General features: G+C 37.7%; 1 protein-coding gene across 4 annotated transcripts in view; it reads left to right on the top strand.

The window, feature by feature from the left end:
* LOC128732919 (syntaxin-binding protein 5) overlaps positions 1–16105 on the top strand; it is a 1693445-nt gene that overhangs the window by 758808 nt on the left and 918532 nt on the right. For all 4 annotated transcript variants that reach the window (XM_053826374.1, XM_053826375.1, XM_053826373.1 and 1 more), the window contains one exon: positions 14952–15138. In XM_053826374.1, the coding sequence (XP_053682349.1) occupies positions 14952–15138 (187 nt within the window). The remainder of the gene's footprint in view (positions 1–14951; positions 15139–16105) is intronic.

Here is a 16105-nt window from a genome sequence, read left to right as displayed (position 1 = left end):
CATGTATATATGCTGCATATAGCATGTATACATGAAGAATCGAATGATTAAATGCATGGATACAAAGAGATTTACGTAGTCCTGCGTTACTTTTATATAAATATTTACAAAAGTATCTAGAATATCAAATTTTATTATTCTGATTCTATATTGAAAATGCATCTTTTTCATTACAATACATCATTTACTCTTGAAAAAGTCCGGAAGCTTCAGGTAAACGTGTTTAATCATACTTTCACTAACAATTCAGATAAAAATACGCATGCCCCAGATATTCAAAACGCCATCCCAAGGAACATTGTAAGTTTTATTGTACTCTTATGGCGGTCTTCATGACTAGTTTTGGTCTTAAATGCCATCATAAGAGTCTAATAAAACCCAAATTGTTACTTGGGATATCTCCCAAACTACCAATATTGTTTTTGACGTTGGACCACGTCTCAAGGCAAGTTTTGAGATAGGGTGTCATTCCAAAAAACCTAAAAATGCGAGCATCACGAAAAATGATAGGTTTTGAGCGTTAATAGCTCAGTGGTTTTCCGGTCGATTTTCAATATTGTTACGCCAATCGATCGGAAAATCTTCTAAAAATTAACCCAAATGAAAAAAAGTATGGATTCTTGATGTTGAACTATTGAAAAATTGAAAATAATGAACCTATGTTTTACCAGAATTCTCGCTTCGTGATTGATTGTTGGAAATGACGTCATCAAAGTAGAAACGCGTTTTCACGCTTCGACTTATAATTCAGTCAATTTTCAATAGATTTCCAAGATATTTACACCAATTGTTCGGAAAATCGATTGAAAATATTGAAAATACAGAAAACTATTGATTTTCAATGTGCGTTATTGAAAAAGTGAATTATTTTCATATTTTTGCCTTCCCTCGTCAGTGCTTCCCTAGCACGGATGACGGAAATATATACGATATAAGCTATGGGTTAAGCTTCTTCATGATTGTATTTAATTTACGCTCTATAGAATCTGATCGAAAATTGTTGAGCTTCAGCTGTTGCTGCTTCCCACGGATAAGGTAACGAAGACATGCAAATTCACCAAGCGAGGTGTTGGAGCTGGAGCACTCGTTTCGCTGCCGTGAAGGTATATCTGGCTGCTGAAGTTCTGGAATTGGCAGGAAATATGCTGGTCGCGACAACGAAACGATCAGAATTATCGTCACTTGCAGCTGGCCATCCGCAACAACGAAGAGTTGAACAGATTGTTGTCCCGTGTCACCACTGCTCAGAGAAGTGTCTTTCCGAACATCCAAGCTGTTTTGTTGCTGCGCAAGAAGACGGAAAAGAAGGCTTAAATTTTCAACATATCACGTCGACAAAATGTTCTTTTAAGGACAAAACATAACGTTCATGAAGATTTGAGGTATTTTCGCTCACTGATTTTAATTCTATTTAATTTAGTTTGATTCTAATTGTTCGCTTCTTATCAAATAATTTTAACCGATCACCTGTTCGCTTGTTGCTGCTTGTTGAGTTGGCCGTCTCGGAAGGTAAAGCCAAGTGTCCACTATAGTTATTTTGGTAGAGTAAAAAGCGTAGAGCGTAGAGACTCTACCAGCTGTGTGTACACTATAAGGCGTCTCTACCACTTTACCACTCCATCTAGAGAAGCCGTAGAGAAATTTTACGTAGAGCTCTACCACGCACTCTACGGGGTGTGTCCACTGGGGAAACTGTAGAGCGTAGAGTTCAACCAAACACTATGTCAACATAGCGTTTGGTAGAGCTCTACGCTCTCTCTAACCTGCTAGATAGAGCAGTAGAGAACAATTTCGCTTTTGAACCGATTTCGCAACATGACGCCATATTTTTCTGATACAACTGCTGCGAACAAATTGTGTACCTATGTATATACAGCAAAGTGTGCGTAAGATAAATGTCAGAAATATAGCACATTACAGGCCAAATGGAAATTCAAGTGAATATTTTATTTTTAAGTGAAATTATACTACCTCATATAATATTTTTATTATCCAAGAAAGTAATTTTACATTATGACAGGCCATTTTTTGGTAATAATTGACAGGTAGGGTGGTTGTAATTTACACAATGATCCAGCGTTGCCAACCGGTTTTTACGAAAATCTGGAAAACGAGAATAAAAATGTCTGCCAAAAATCTGGCCTCTGTCATCTGGCCTAATGGAAGACAATGTTTGAAAACCGTCTTTTTTGGTCTGATTAGGCATCAAAAAGTCTGGAAAATCCAGACAAATCTGGAAGGTTGGCTACGCTGCAATGATCGCAAAACTACGCAAAACATGACAGGGCGTCATGCTTTCGTAGCATGGGCTCTATTCTCAGTCACCTTACTGGTCGACTGCTAGACTGCTCGATTGCTCATCTGGTCGACTAGGCTGCTCGGCTGGATTGGTTGACTAAACTGCTCGATTTGATTGCTCGACAGGACTGCTCAACTGGACTGTTGAATTCGACTGCTCGATTGGACTGATCGACTTGACTGCTCGGCTGAACTGGTTGATTGAACTGCTTGACTGGACTGTCCAATAATACTGCTCGACTCAACTGCTCGATTTAATTTCTCAACTAGCCTACTCGATTCAAATGCTCGACTGGACTACTCGACTCAGCTGTTCGACTGAACCTCGATTCAACTACTCGATTCGACTATTCGAATCGGCTACTCGACTCAATTGCTCGACCCGACTGCCCAATTCAGCTTCTTGACTAGACTACTCGATTTAACTGCTCGACTCAACTGAAATAGTTTCAAAAACGAAATCGTTCTCTACCGAGTTCTCTACAGCTCTATCTAGCAGGTTAGATAAAGCGTAGAGTATATGTAGAGCTCTACCAAACACAAAACGAACGTGTATACACTTTAGAGTTTTTTGTAGTAGAGAACTCTCCCATAGAGTTGCTGTAGAGCTCTATCAGTGAGCTCTACAGGGTGTATACACTACTCTACCTAACTCTACGTGAGATTTTTCTCTTGCTCTACCTGAAAAACTCTATAGTGGACACTTGGTTTAGGAAGCAGCCAACAAATATACCAGCTCCAAGTAAATGTGTTCTGTCAAGCGTCAAAATGAATGAAACCATGTGTGATATGACGATATCACTATTCTTTTCTATTTCCTTTCGTAGCTTTCTTTTAGTAGATTATTAGTCAACGGTTTTGACGTAGGACTACGTCTTTGTTTACTATACTGGGACTGGGTAGCTCTTTGTGAAAACGAAAATAGAACTGTAACGTTTGAATGAAAGATTTCAAATGCTAATAACTACTAAACTACTGAACGAAACTGATCAATTTATATGTCGTTGGATAGATAAAATGACCAGCAATTTTATAGGGTGGCGAGAGAGTAATTTTAAGGGGGGTGTTGCAAGTTTTAACGATTACGCGGGGTGCCACTGGTTGATCAGTGGATGACGCGAGAGACACCGCGGAACAACGTCAGCGTTCGATCGGTTACGCGAGATGCCGCGGAATCAAATGTATCATTTTGATCGGGACGAAAAAACGTCACAGGGTAATGTGCACGTAGTACTACGGTATTACTAACCTGGCTTCGCTGACTACGCCGGACTCGTCACTGTGGTGGTGACAAATTATTCACCCGTACTGCACCAGTGTCGTGGTTATACTCCGATCAAGTTCCTTTTTGCTGCGATCGACCGTGCCGCCTCAAGGGCCGCAAACTCCTGCCCGTTTCACTTGCCGCAGAACTAATGTGCGATTTCGCCCCGGACTTGCACGCGATTCGTTTTATTCACTATTAGCACTGTGATTGCACAATTTGTGCGTAAAAGGTCGCCCCCCAGCGTGTCACTTCACTGGTTCACTGGTTGCTGTTTCAGCAGGCGGTGGTGGGGCGGCGTATCGTGGCCGACACGACCAAAATCTCACGGGCGGCGCCGCGGCACGTGTGTCACTTGCTTCGCAGAATTTCAGCCACGTAGGTCGAGCCCTCGGAGGCTCATCGCCAGTCCGAACGCGAGCGAAACAATGCTGATTCGATGCCGCACCGGATGGCCGAGAAGACAACTCGAACGCGGAAGGTTTTAGCCGTTTTACTTTAGTTTCGACCCGACTCGTGTAGGCAAACACGTCTACACTTTCGCCATGTTCCAACCGAAGAGAGGGCAGCAGAACGAACCGGAAGAAGGAACGGATGACAGCCCGTGCTGCCAACCTTACTTAGAGCGTGCCTAACGGTCTGCACGCTCTTGCTTTTTTACCTCAACTTTGTATTAACACACACCTTCCTATTTGTGCTTGAATTACGTAACAGGGGCTCCTATACAAATGAAACATAAATTTCATCAAAACTCGAGAACTAATCAAGCAAATGGAACCAAATTTGGCATGTAGGGGTTTCAGAAGGCAAGATTTTTTTTATGGTAAATTGAGACTCCTCCCCTTTTTGGGAGGGGGGGCTCCCATACAAATAATATATAAATTTCCTCATAATTCGAGAACTAATCAAGCAAAAGGAACCGAAATTGGCATGTGGGGTTTTTTTGAGGTAAGATGTTTTTCTATGGTGTTTTTTTTCCGTGTTGGGTATTTTTATCACTGCGACCATTTGTTTGATCTATTGTGATATATTCCCCGTTTTATTATAGCTGTTGTCAAGATGACGCACCACTAGCAGAAGTGATTGTCATTGTTTGACTAATAGCATTTGTCCAACCCGGTGATGCACTTCGGATGAAGTGCACTACTGCGCTGGGAGTTGTTCTCCAAATATCAGAGGGTTCTAACAGCCCTCTTTCGAAGCACCTTAATCTTTTATTGAGAATTGCCGGACATCGGCATAACAGGTGTTCCGAGTCTTCTTTTTCTATGCCGCAGAAGCGACATATATCATCATGAAGTTTTCCCATTAGCTTCAGATGATAGCGGCTCGGACAATGTCCTGTTATAAGACCAGTATAAATGCTTAGATCTTTCTTCGAAAGCTCCAGTATTTTGCGAGTAATTGAAACGTTTGGAGAGATGAAACGTTTCGACTGCCTAGCATTGAAAGTGTTATTCCAATTTGATTCCACTTTCGTACATTCCCATGCTTTTAGCTCCATTTTTAAAGCAGAAGCAGATAAGCAACATAAGCAGGTCCTACAAATTGATGAGATGATCCGAGTCTTGCTAGTGCATCAGCTCTCTCATTTCCATCAATTCCACAGTGACCTGGGACCCAGTACAAGTTGACTTGGTTACGACGAGACAATTTTTGGAGTGATTGAATACATTCCCAGACAAGTTTTGATGTGCATGTCGCCGACTTTAGAGCGTTTAGAGCTGCTTGGCTGTCGGACATGATGCATATATTTGAATGTTTATAGTTCCTGCGCAAGCACACAGTCGTACATTCTAGAATTGCTTGTATTTCAGCTTGGAATACAGTTGGCCATCTGCCCATAGAAATTAACATGTCTATTCCTGGGCCAGTGACTCCTGCTCCCACTTGATTGTCCATTTTTGAACCATCTGTATAGAAAACTGTCGAGCCTGGACGAATATCGGGACCACCATCTTCCCAGGACTTCCCAGGAATCACGTCTAGGGTCAAATACACGAAATATTCGGTTGAAGTTGTATTTTTTCTCCATCCAATCTTCATTACTGGTTACAAGAGGATTTATACTAATAGTTTTTAGAATACTGAGATGACCTGTTAAGTCCCCTTTAAAAAGGTTCTTTGATCTTTTGATCCTCAGAGCACTTTTTTCAGCTTCTAATTGTATAAACTGATGCAATGGAAGTATATAGAGTAAAGCATCCAATGCCTTCGAAGGTGTACTTCTCATTGCACCCGTTATTGAGAGAGTGGCTAGCCTTTGAAGTTTTTCCAGCTTTGTTTGGGTAGTTTTCTCTTTCGTTTTTGGCCACCAGACCAACGAAGCATAGGTAATCCTGGGTCTGACAATGGCCGAATAGATCCAATGGATCATCTTCGGTTTCAGTCCCCATTGCTTACCAAACGTTCTTTTACATATCCATAGATCATTTGTTGCTTTGTTTACTGCTTGCTCTAGATGTGTGTTCCAATTGAGTTTTCTGTCAAGAAATACTCCAAGATATTTAACAGTGTCTGAAAGTTTTAAAAGTGTTCCTTTCAATCTGATGTTATTTAATGTAAATTTTTTCCTTCTCGTAAATGGTATGATAGTAGTTTTATTGGCATTTATGCTGAGACCCTGCCTATCACACCATGATGAAATCAAATTTAAAGCCATTTGCATTCGGTCAGCGATAATAGAATCAAATTTTCCTCGAACAATTATGACTATATCATCTGCGAAGCCAATTATTTCAAAGCCTAGCGCCGTCAACTTTTGAAGAAGATCATCAACTATTAAAGACCACAGTAGAGGTGATATTACGCCTCCTTGTGGGCAACCGTTTACTGCTCTAATGCTTATAGATGAGCTTCCAAGGCTTGCTGATATCTCCCTTTTTGATAACATTTCGCTAATCCAGTCGATAATGGATATATCGAAACCACGTTTCGTCATAGCCGTAATCATTGAATTATGAGATGAATTATCAAATGCGCCTTCTATGTCAAGGAAGGCACCTAGTGAAATTTCTTTCGCTTCAAAAGACTTTTGACGTAGGACTACGTCTTACGGCAAGTTTTGAGATAGGGTGTCATTCCAAAAAATCGAAAAATGCGAGCGTCACGAAAAATGAAAGGTTTTGAGCGCTAATAGCTCAGCGGTTTTCCGATCGATTTTCAACATTCTTACACCAATCGATCGGAAAATCTTCTAAGAATTGACTCAAATGAAGAAAAGTATGGATTCTTGATGTTGAACTATTGAAAAATTGAAAATAATGAACCTATGTTATACCAGAATTCTCGCTTCGTGGTTGGTTGGAAGATTCTGTATGATGATCTAAACCTATACCAATTTGATATCTGTGCTTGGGAAGTAAGCCAAAACAAGTGACGAAGTTACCTCATTTCAACAAAATTTCTTAACACCGCGGTAAAACCTAGACCATTTTGATGTCCTTGCTTGGGAAGTACGCCATAGAGAGTGACAAAGCCCCCTCGTGTCAACAGATTTCTTACGAACGCGATTAAACCTAGTCCAATTTGATGTCTGTGTTAGGGAAGTGTGCCAGAAAAAATGACACAAGTTAGTTGTCCCAACAGATCGCAAATTCTTTACTGCGAGACGATTAAACCTCGGCGAATTTGATATCTGTGTTGGAAAAAATGTGCTTCAGCTGTAGTGTTCGGTTATAATACGACTCTGTATGAATACGCATGCTTGCCGTTTCATTAGAAGTGTAGTGAAAAGATATGCTGTTGATAAAATAGAATTGAATTGGTAAAATCCCTTCAACGTAGGGAACCATTGGTAATAAAAACAATCTTTAATTTCAGTAAGGTAGCAGGAAAGCAATAGTTTGTGTTCTTGATTTTGTTAAATTGTATTCAAATGCACAATCTTTTGAGAATTGAACGTATGCAATGTTACTACTTTGATAAATGTTACATACAACGCATGCAGCATGTATATATGTTGCATATAGCATGTATACATGAAGAATCGAATGATAGGGCTTTTGCTACACACACATGCAAGACGTCTGTTAGGCACACATTGCATCTTTTCCTATTCGATGCAGCAAAAACGCGTTGGATAAAATGATCATTTTTTCTAAAATTATTTATACATTGGAAACAATTAATGTTTAAATCAACCAAGAAATGTATCCCGATATATATATATATATATATATATATATATATATATATATATATATATATATATATATATATATATATATATATATATATATATATATATATATATATATATATATATATATATATATATATATATATATATATATATATATATATATATATATATATATATATATATATATATATATATATATATATATATATATATATTCACATTTAGCAACTAATATTTCAGTGAATTAGCATTAAATCGGTGACCCTAAAATACGATTTTCGGATGTAGCATGCCGCATATGCCAAGTTCGAAACAACTGAATGTAGCATCGATTTTAGTATAATTTATTGTTTTCTTGGCCGAAAGCAATAGCTGGTTATGGATATTTGGTCAGTTTTATCCCGCTAACATAGTTGTATGTAACATTTATCAAAGTAGTAACATTGCATACGTTCAATTCTCAAAAGATTGTGCATTTGAATACAATTTAACAAAATCAAGAACACAAACTATTGCTTTCCTGCTACCTTACTGAAATTAAAGATTGTTTTTATTACCAATGGTTCCCTACGTTGAAGGGATTTTACCAATTCAATTCTATTTTATCAACAGCATATCTTTTCACTACACTTCTAATGAAACGGCAAGCATGCGTATTCATACAGAGTCGTATTATAACCGAACACTACAGCTGAAGCACATTTTTTCCAACACAGATATCAAATTCGCCGAGGTTTAATCGTCTCGCAGTAAAGAATTTGCGATCTGTTGGGACAACTAACTTGTGTCATTTTTTCTGGCACACTTCCCTAACACAGACATCAAATTGGACTAGGTTTAATCGCGTTCGTAAGAAATCTGTTGGCACGAGGGGGCTTTGTCACTCTCTATGGCGTACTTCCCAAGCAAGGACATCAAAATGGTCTAGGTTTTACCGCGGTGTTAAGAAATTTTGTTGAAATGAGGTAACTTCGTCACTTGTTTTGGCTTACTACCCAAGCACAGATATCAAATTGGTATAGGTTTAGATCATCATACAGAATCTTCCAACCAACCACGAAGCGAGAATTCTGGTATAACATAGGTTCATTATTTTCAATTTTTCAATAGTTCAACATCAAGAATCCATACTTTTCTTCATTTGAGTCAATTCTTAGAAGATTTTCCGATCGATTGGTGTAAGAATGTTGAAAATCGATCGGAAAACCGCTGAGCTATTAGCGCTCAAAACCTTTCATTTTTCGTGACGCTCGCATTTTTCGATTTTTTGGAATGACACCCTATCTCAAAACTTGCCGTAAGACGTAGTCCTACGTCAAAAGGCTGTCTAGCCTTCGGAACAGGGTCAATATCAAAAAGTTACTTCTTTTAACCACACGTAGTCGATATCACGCGCCACACATGGGTTTAGTAACATCTTTTGCATCTTCATATGAGAATTTGTTCGTTCTTCAAAGAACGGTTTTCGGTAATTGATGAACCTAGGAAACTTGGAATTTAGGGCTTTTCACTCGGTTTTCTTTAGCAACACAAATTTATCCATCACCAATGCTACAGTAATAATACGTAGCGTAATTTTTCTTTGGCAGCAAAAGGCGAACGGCTCACTGGTAACTTTGCTCTTTTGCTCAGACTGAAATTGAATTGCTCTATTTTATTTTACGTACATGATAGAATGAAGGACCATGAAAAATAGATGTAGCCGATTATTGTCGCTTGCTTTGGTACATACCACGAGGTAAGCCGGCGAACAGCGTTATTCAAACGCTAGATGAGCTACCGCCAACAGTCACGCTCGACTCGTGCACTTTTGCAGTGTGTGTGCAGTGCACTATGAGATATCAGGCGGACAAAAATCAGAAAACTGACTTTCACTAATCCGCTTAATGAAATTTTCTATTGATAGCAAATACTTCAATTAAGAAAAACCCAAAATAGGAAGTCTGTAGTCGATGTTGTTTCTGAGATAGAGGCTGTCAAAGTTGAAAAACGATATGACATATACGCTTTTTGCCATTCAAACACGTTTACTTTCAAATCAATTTTTAAACACTATTTCCAAAATTAAATCTTATGTATTATATATCATTAGAAAGGTAATGAAATGAGCTTTCCGGAAAATAGATTGTGTAGACGACTAGAGGAGAAATTATAATAATTAAAAGCATGAGAAGCAGGAAAATATAAAAAAATAAGAGAATTTTCTGCTTTCTTAGTCGAGAACTTTTTTTCTCCAGATATCTCCAGGTTAATTCCTCCTTCTGGGTTAAGTCTCAGGTATATACTATCAACTTATGAAAGAATTACGTGCCACCATGCGCCACTCTGCGAAATATAGATTAAATATATTTCCAGCGAATAACACACACACACACACACACACACACACACACACACACACACACACACACACACACACACACACACACACACACACACACACACACACACACACACACACACACACACACACACACACACACACACACACACACACACACACACACACACACACACACACACACACACACACACACACACACACACACACACACACACACACACACACACACACACACACACACACACACACACACACACACACACACACACACACACACACACACACACACACACACACACACACACACACACACACACACACACACACACACACACACACACACACACACACACACACACACACACACACACACACACACACACACACACACACACACACACACACACACACACACACACACACACACACACACACACACACACACACACACACACACACACACACACACACACACACACACAAGCGCTAACACGGCTAACTGCTCAACGTGAAATTATGTCAACAGAAGAAGCATTTAGTATAATCATATTTAGAAACTGGGTTAAACAGATTTCAATATGAAATAATAAATAGGGAGTCACCATCGAGTTTTCCTCCATACAACGTTAATGGAACTAAATGAAGAAAACATGCGCCCCTCCTGTTAAGTTTATCGAAGAAATGTCTTCGAAAATTTTAAATTGCAATCCATATTGAGTAGGCTGAATTTTTAGACCTATGGCCTATTTCAAGATATGTTCTAGATCTGCTGAACTTATGGACCAATATCGGTAAATCTTACAAAGCTTATATGGGACGAATGAATAACTTAACTGGCCTGATAAACTCCATTAAGTTAAAATATTGTTAAGAATAGGGGAAAATCAGCAATACTTTCCGATGACAATTAAGGAAGGGGTGGACACCATGAGATTTGCCGGAAAATTTTACGTAAGGTCAGTTATATTTGATCAATTGCCAGGCAGTTTCTGAATTTCGTTCGTTTTAGGCTAGGTTTTCCCGTAGTGCTAATAAAGCCATTTTCAAAATTACTTCGAAGTTTCGAATAATTTCAGAAGTGAAATACCATAATAATTTTATCAGTGAAATGCATTATATTGCACAAATAAATAGCACAATTAAATAATAGAACTATAAAAATTGGTACGAAATTATTACTTTTATTTAAATACATATAAAAGTATCCGGAACCTCAAAATTTATTATGTTGATTCTATGTTGAAAATGCATCTTTTTCATTAAAATACATTATTTAGTCATACAAATGTCTGACAGCTTCAGGTAAACGTATTTAAACATACTTTTACTAATAATTCAGATAGAATAACGCATGCCCCGGATATTCAAAACACCATATCTCCCGAACTACCAATATTGTCTTTTCTAGTCAAGTGATTCTTATGTAGAATTTGTCTGGGGAATATTTTGAGCATATTTAATTGAAAATAAAATTGGGGGGGTTTTGAGATATTCGCATTTTTGGTTTTAAATTGCAAAAAAATGTATGATCTTGACAAATTAGATAAAAACTGATAACATCACTCGATTGCGCGGTCAAAAACCCATAGAAAAAGTATATTGGCATGTCTTCACATCAAACTGTTGCAGAGATATTTAAGCCCGAAAAATGACTTTTTTTGAAAATCTGTAAAAAAGTAAGCAGCGCCATTGCTAGGGAAATTGATCAATCGTCGTATAACTTCGGGAAATTGGTTGTGGGGTCGGAATGAACAATTGTGCCAACTTTGGTTGAAATCGCTGATGGTCGAATCCAAACGTTTGAGATGGAATGACCCATATTAGTTTTTCACATATGGCAAAGGTAAACAGTTAAACCCTTTTCAAAATATGTTCGTGAAATGTTTGCAAATGTACTCTAACAACATATTTTAATCATATCAACTAGAAAAACGTCAAAAATCCTAGGAAAAATTCGAAAATATTTTTGTCCGCCTGCTTGTATGGAAATCCCCCATAGTGCAGTGCAGTGTGTTGGAGCTGGAGCACTCGTTTCGCTGCCGTGAGGAAATATCTGGAATAAATATGATTCAGGACCATACACGAACGGCTTCGTTGATCGCATAGCTGCTGAAGCTTTTCGGCTGGTCCGTTGCAACAAGCCGTGCCTGGTTAGAGGTTATCGGTACTCCAATTTACCGAACAGAGAATTACGTTAAGTGCGTTAGTGCCAGTTTCTTGCAAGCAGGAGTTATGATAATCAAACAATCGGTCCTTTCAAGGGCCACACAATGATTGAAGAGTTTATTATATTTTCTTGCCCAGTTAATACCATAATAACACAGGCAACGAGGGTAAAGTTGAATTTTTCGCCATTGCAGACGACCGACAAATGACGGAAATAAGTTTTCTGGTCACGGGCGACATTTTCTGTGTGACTTCCAAAACGTCTGCAGGTTGTAAATGCTTTATCAGTGTTCTTTTGTAAGCCGCAGAAAAGTTGCGCAAAGTTCAACTTTTTGAAAACTCGCGCGTACCGTCTACCGATAACCAGAGGAAAAGCACTATTCAACGTAGAAACATATCATAAAAATTTATATACTGTTTGGTTTAGTTACTGACTTGGTTTCGTTTTAATAAAATAGATTCAATCAAATCATGAATATGACTCCCAATGTTTCTACTTTGATAAACGTTACGTATGTAGCTTGTATACATGAAGAATCGTATTATTACATACATGGATACATCCTACTATCGCTACAAAGAGACTTACGTGGTCCTACCTCACCTATGCGGTCGTGTCTTGTGCACAACCCCTCTGATTTTTCTAGTTAAGTGATTCTTATGTAGAATTTTCTGGCGAATATTTTGAGCATATTTATTTGAAAATAAAATTGGGGGTGTTTTGAGATATGCGTATTTTTCGTTCCAAATTGCAAAAAAAAATCAGAGAGGTTGTGTACAAGACACGACCGCATATATAGGTGACGCAGGACTACGTAAATCTCTTTGTAGTGATAGTAGCATGTATTCATACTTGTAATCATTCGATTCTTCATGTATACATGCTATATGCAACATATATACATGCTACATGCGTTGTATGTAACGTTTATCAAAGTAGTAACATTGCATACGTTCAATTCTCAAAAGATTGTGAATTTGAAAACAATTTAACAAAATCAAGAACACAAACTATTACTTTTCTGCTAACCTTACTGAAATTAAAGATTGTTTTTATTATCCATGGTTTCCCACGTTGAAGGGATTTTACCAATTCAATCCTATTTTATCAACAGCACATCTTTTCACTACACTTCTAATGAAACGGCAAGCATGCGTATTCATACAGAGTCGTATTATAACCGAACACTACAGCTGTAGCACATTTTTCCATCACAGACATCAAATTCGCCTAGGTTTAATCGTTTCGCAGTAAAGAATTTAGGATCTGTTGGGGCAACGAACTTGTGTCATTTTTTCTAGCGCACTTCCCTAACACAGACCTCAAATTGGACCAGGTTTCATAGCGTTCGTAAGAGAACTGTTAGCACGAGGGGGCTTTTTTTTCCTTGTTGGGGACCTTGGACCACTGCGACCAGTTCTTTGATCTATTGTGGTGAGGCGGGCGAGGGGGCTTTGTTACTCTTTCTGGCGTACTTCCCAAGCAAGAACGTCAAAATGGCCTAGGTTTAATCGCGGTGTTTAAAAATCTTGTTGAAATGAGGAAACTTTGTCACTTGTTTTGGCTTACTTCCCAAGCACAGATATCAAATTGGTATAGGCTTAGATCATCGTAAAGAATCTTCCAACCAATCACGAAGCGAGAATTCTGGTAAAACATAGGTTCATTATTTTCAATTTTTCAATAGTTCAACATCACGAATACATACTTTTCTTCATTTGGGTCAATTCTTAGAAGATTTTCCGATCGATTGGTGTAAGAATATTGAAAATCGATCGGAAAACCGCTGAGTTATTAGCGCTCAAAACCTTTCATTTTTCGTGACGCATTTTTCGATTTTTTGGAATGACACCCTATCTCAAAACTTACCGTAAGACGTAGTCCTACGTCAAAAAAATGTATGATGTTGACAAATTAGATAAAAACTGATAACATCATTCGATTGCGCGGCCAAAAATTCATAGAAAAAGTATATTGGCATGTCTTCACATCAAACTGTTTCAGAGATATTTGAACTCGCAAAATGACTTTTTTTGAAAATCTGTAAAAAAGATAGTAGCGCTACTGCTAGGGGGATTGATCAATCGGCATAATATTTTGGGAAATTGGTTGTAGGTTCGGAATGAACAATTATGCCAACTTTGGAGGAAATCGCTGATGGTCGGATCCAATTTTTTCGATTTTTGTGTACGTTTGAGATGGAATGACCCATATATATAGGTGTGTGTGTCTGTGTGTGTTCTGACCCCCGGCCCTCGAATCAATTTCGTGTTTTTCATCCAACTCCTAAACCTTTGCCATAGTATAACAAAGGAAAAAAACAAAGCCTTGGGTATTAACCGTCTTTAGATATTACTCTTCTTTATCAGTCTATCGATCGCAGTCGGTTATTAAAATGCAACGAGGCCGACTATTCTTACCACAGAGCCACGTGGACTACACGCTACTAATGACTATTTATTTATTCCTAATCATACATACACTGAAGTCTTTTTTTACACGGTTTGTTTTTTTCAGTTACTCAAGAACGGTGCAACTTAGGGACCATTTACAAAATACATGACGAATGTCGGGCTTCTCCCAAATGTATTGAGAAATAAATGAATGATCCCTTAGTTGCACCGTTCTTAACATTCGAAAAAACAAACCATGTAAAAAAATACTTTACTGTACCATTATTTATTGTCACTAGTTATTATTAATAATTTATATATATATATATATATTATTGTAGAATGGCTTACGGCAATGAATATGGATTTGCTGTTGTTGACATCGTTCAGAAAACATGTTTATTGAACATTTCCGCCCAGGAGATGTATGGATTATTTGAACTGTATCCTCGTACACCAAGAAGTCCAAAACGGTTGGAAAATTTCCAATCGAAAGAAGAGCAAATCAGGTCTCCTAGTATAGATCAGGTAAGAATACAAATTTGTGTATATATTCAATATTATTCATTTCATCTACTAAGCAAATTTCGAAAAAAAATCGATCCGAGGCTCATTGTACTTATAGCTATCCCTTCTTAAATTGCAGTCTAACTTCAGATTAACTTTTTATTTTCAACTTTTTTTTAAGTGCGAAACGCCATTGTACTGAGTCAGTACTTTTCAGTTCAAAATGTTGAAAACCCCGATTTAATCTACCTTATGGTAAAAGACTTTCTGTTATAGAAGTTATTTTTCGAGTCGGGTGGTTCACTTTTTAAAAAAACTACCGATACGGAGTGCTATTGTAGACTGATTTAGGCTTATACAAATTTGAAAAAAAGTTTATGTCCTGGTCTCAAAATATTGAAAATCTCAAAACAAGAAAAAAATAATAAAATCAAACCTTCAATAACTAAACAAGAGCGAAGAAACCAGCGTTTATTTCTCCATAAAATACCTTACAATAACGTATCATTTATAGACACAATAGCACGACTTTTAAACTTTTCTTTATAATGGAAAATAAAAATATGGTTTAGATTGAATTCAAATAGGAGTCTTACTATGTAATACTTCCACTCTTACACAGTAATGAACAATCATCACTGAATTTTAAAAGTTTTAGAAAAAAATCAGAGGGGTTGTGTACAAGACACGACCGCATATATAGGTGACGCAGGACTACCTAAGACTCTTTGTAGTGATAGTAGCATGTATTCATGCTTGTAATCATTCGATTCTTCATGTATACATACTATATGCAACATATATAGATGCTATATGCGTTGTATGTAACATTTATCAAAATAGTAACATTGCATACGTTCAATTCTCAAAAGATTGTGCATTTGAAAACAATTTAACAAAATCAAGAACACAAACTATTGCTTTCCTGCTACCTTACTGACATTAAAGATTGTTTTTATTACCAATGGTTCCCCACGTTGAAGGGATT

The sequence above is a fragment of the Sabethes cyaneus genome, chromosome 1, assembly GCF_943734655.1.
Source record: "Sabethes cyaneus chromosome 1, idSabCyanKW18_F2, whole genome shotgun sequence".
Classification (NCBI taxonomy): domain Eukaryota; kingdom Metazoa; phylum Arthropoda; class Insecta; order Diptera; family Culicidae; genus Sabethes; species Sabethes cyaneus.
This window is presented reverse-complemented; position numbering and strand designations above follow the sequence as displayed.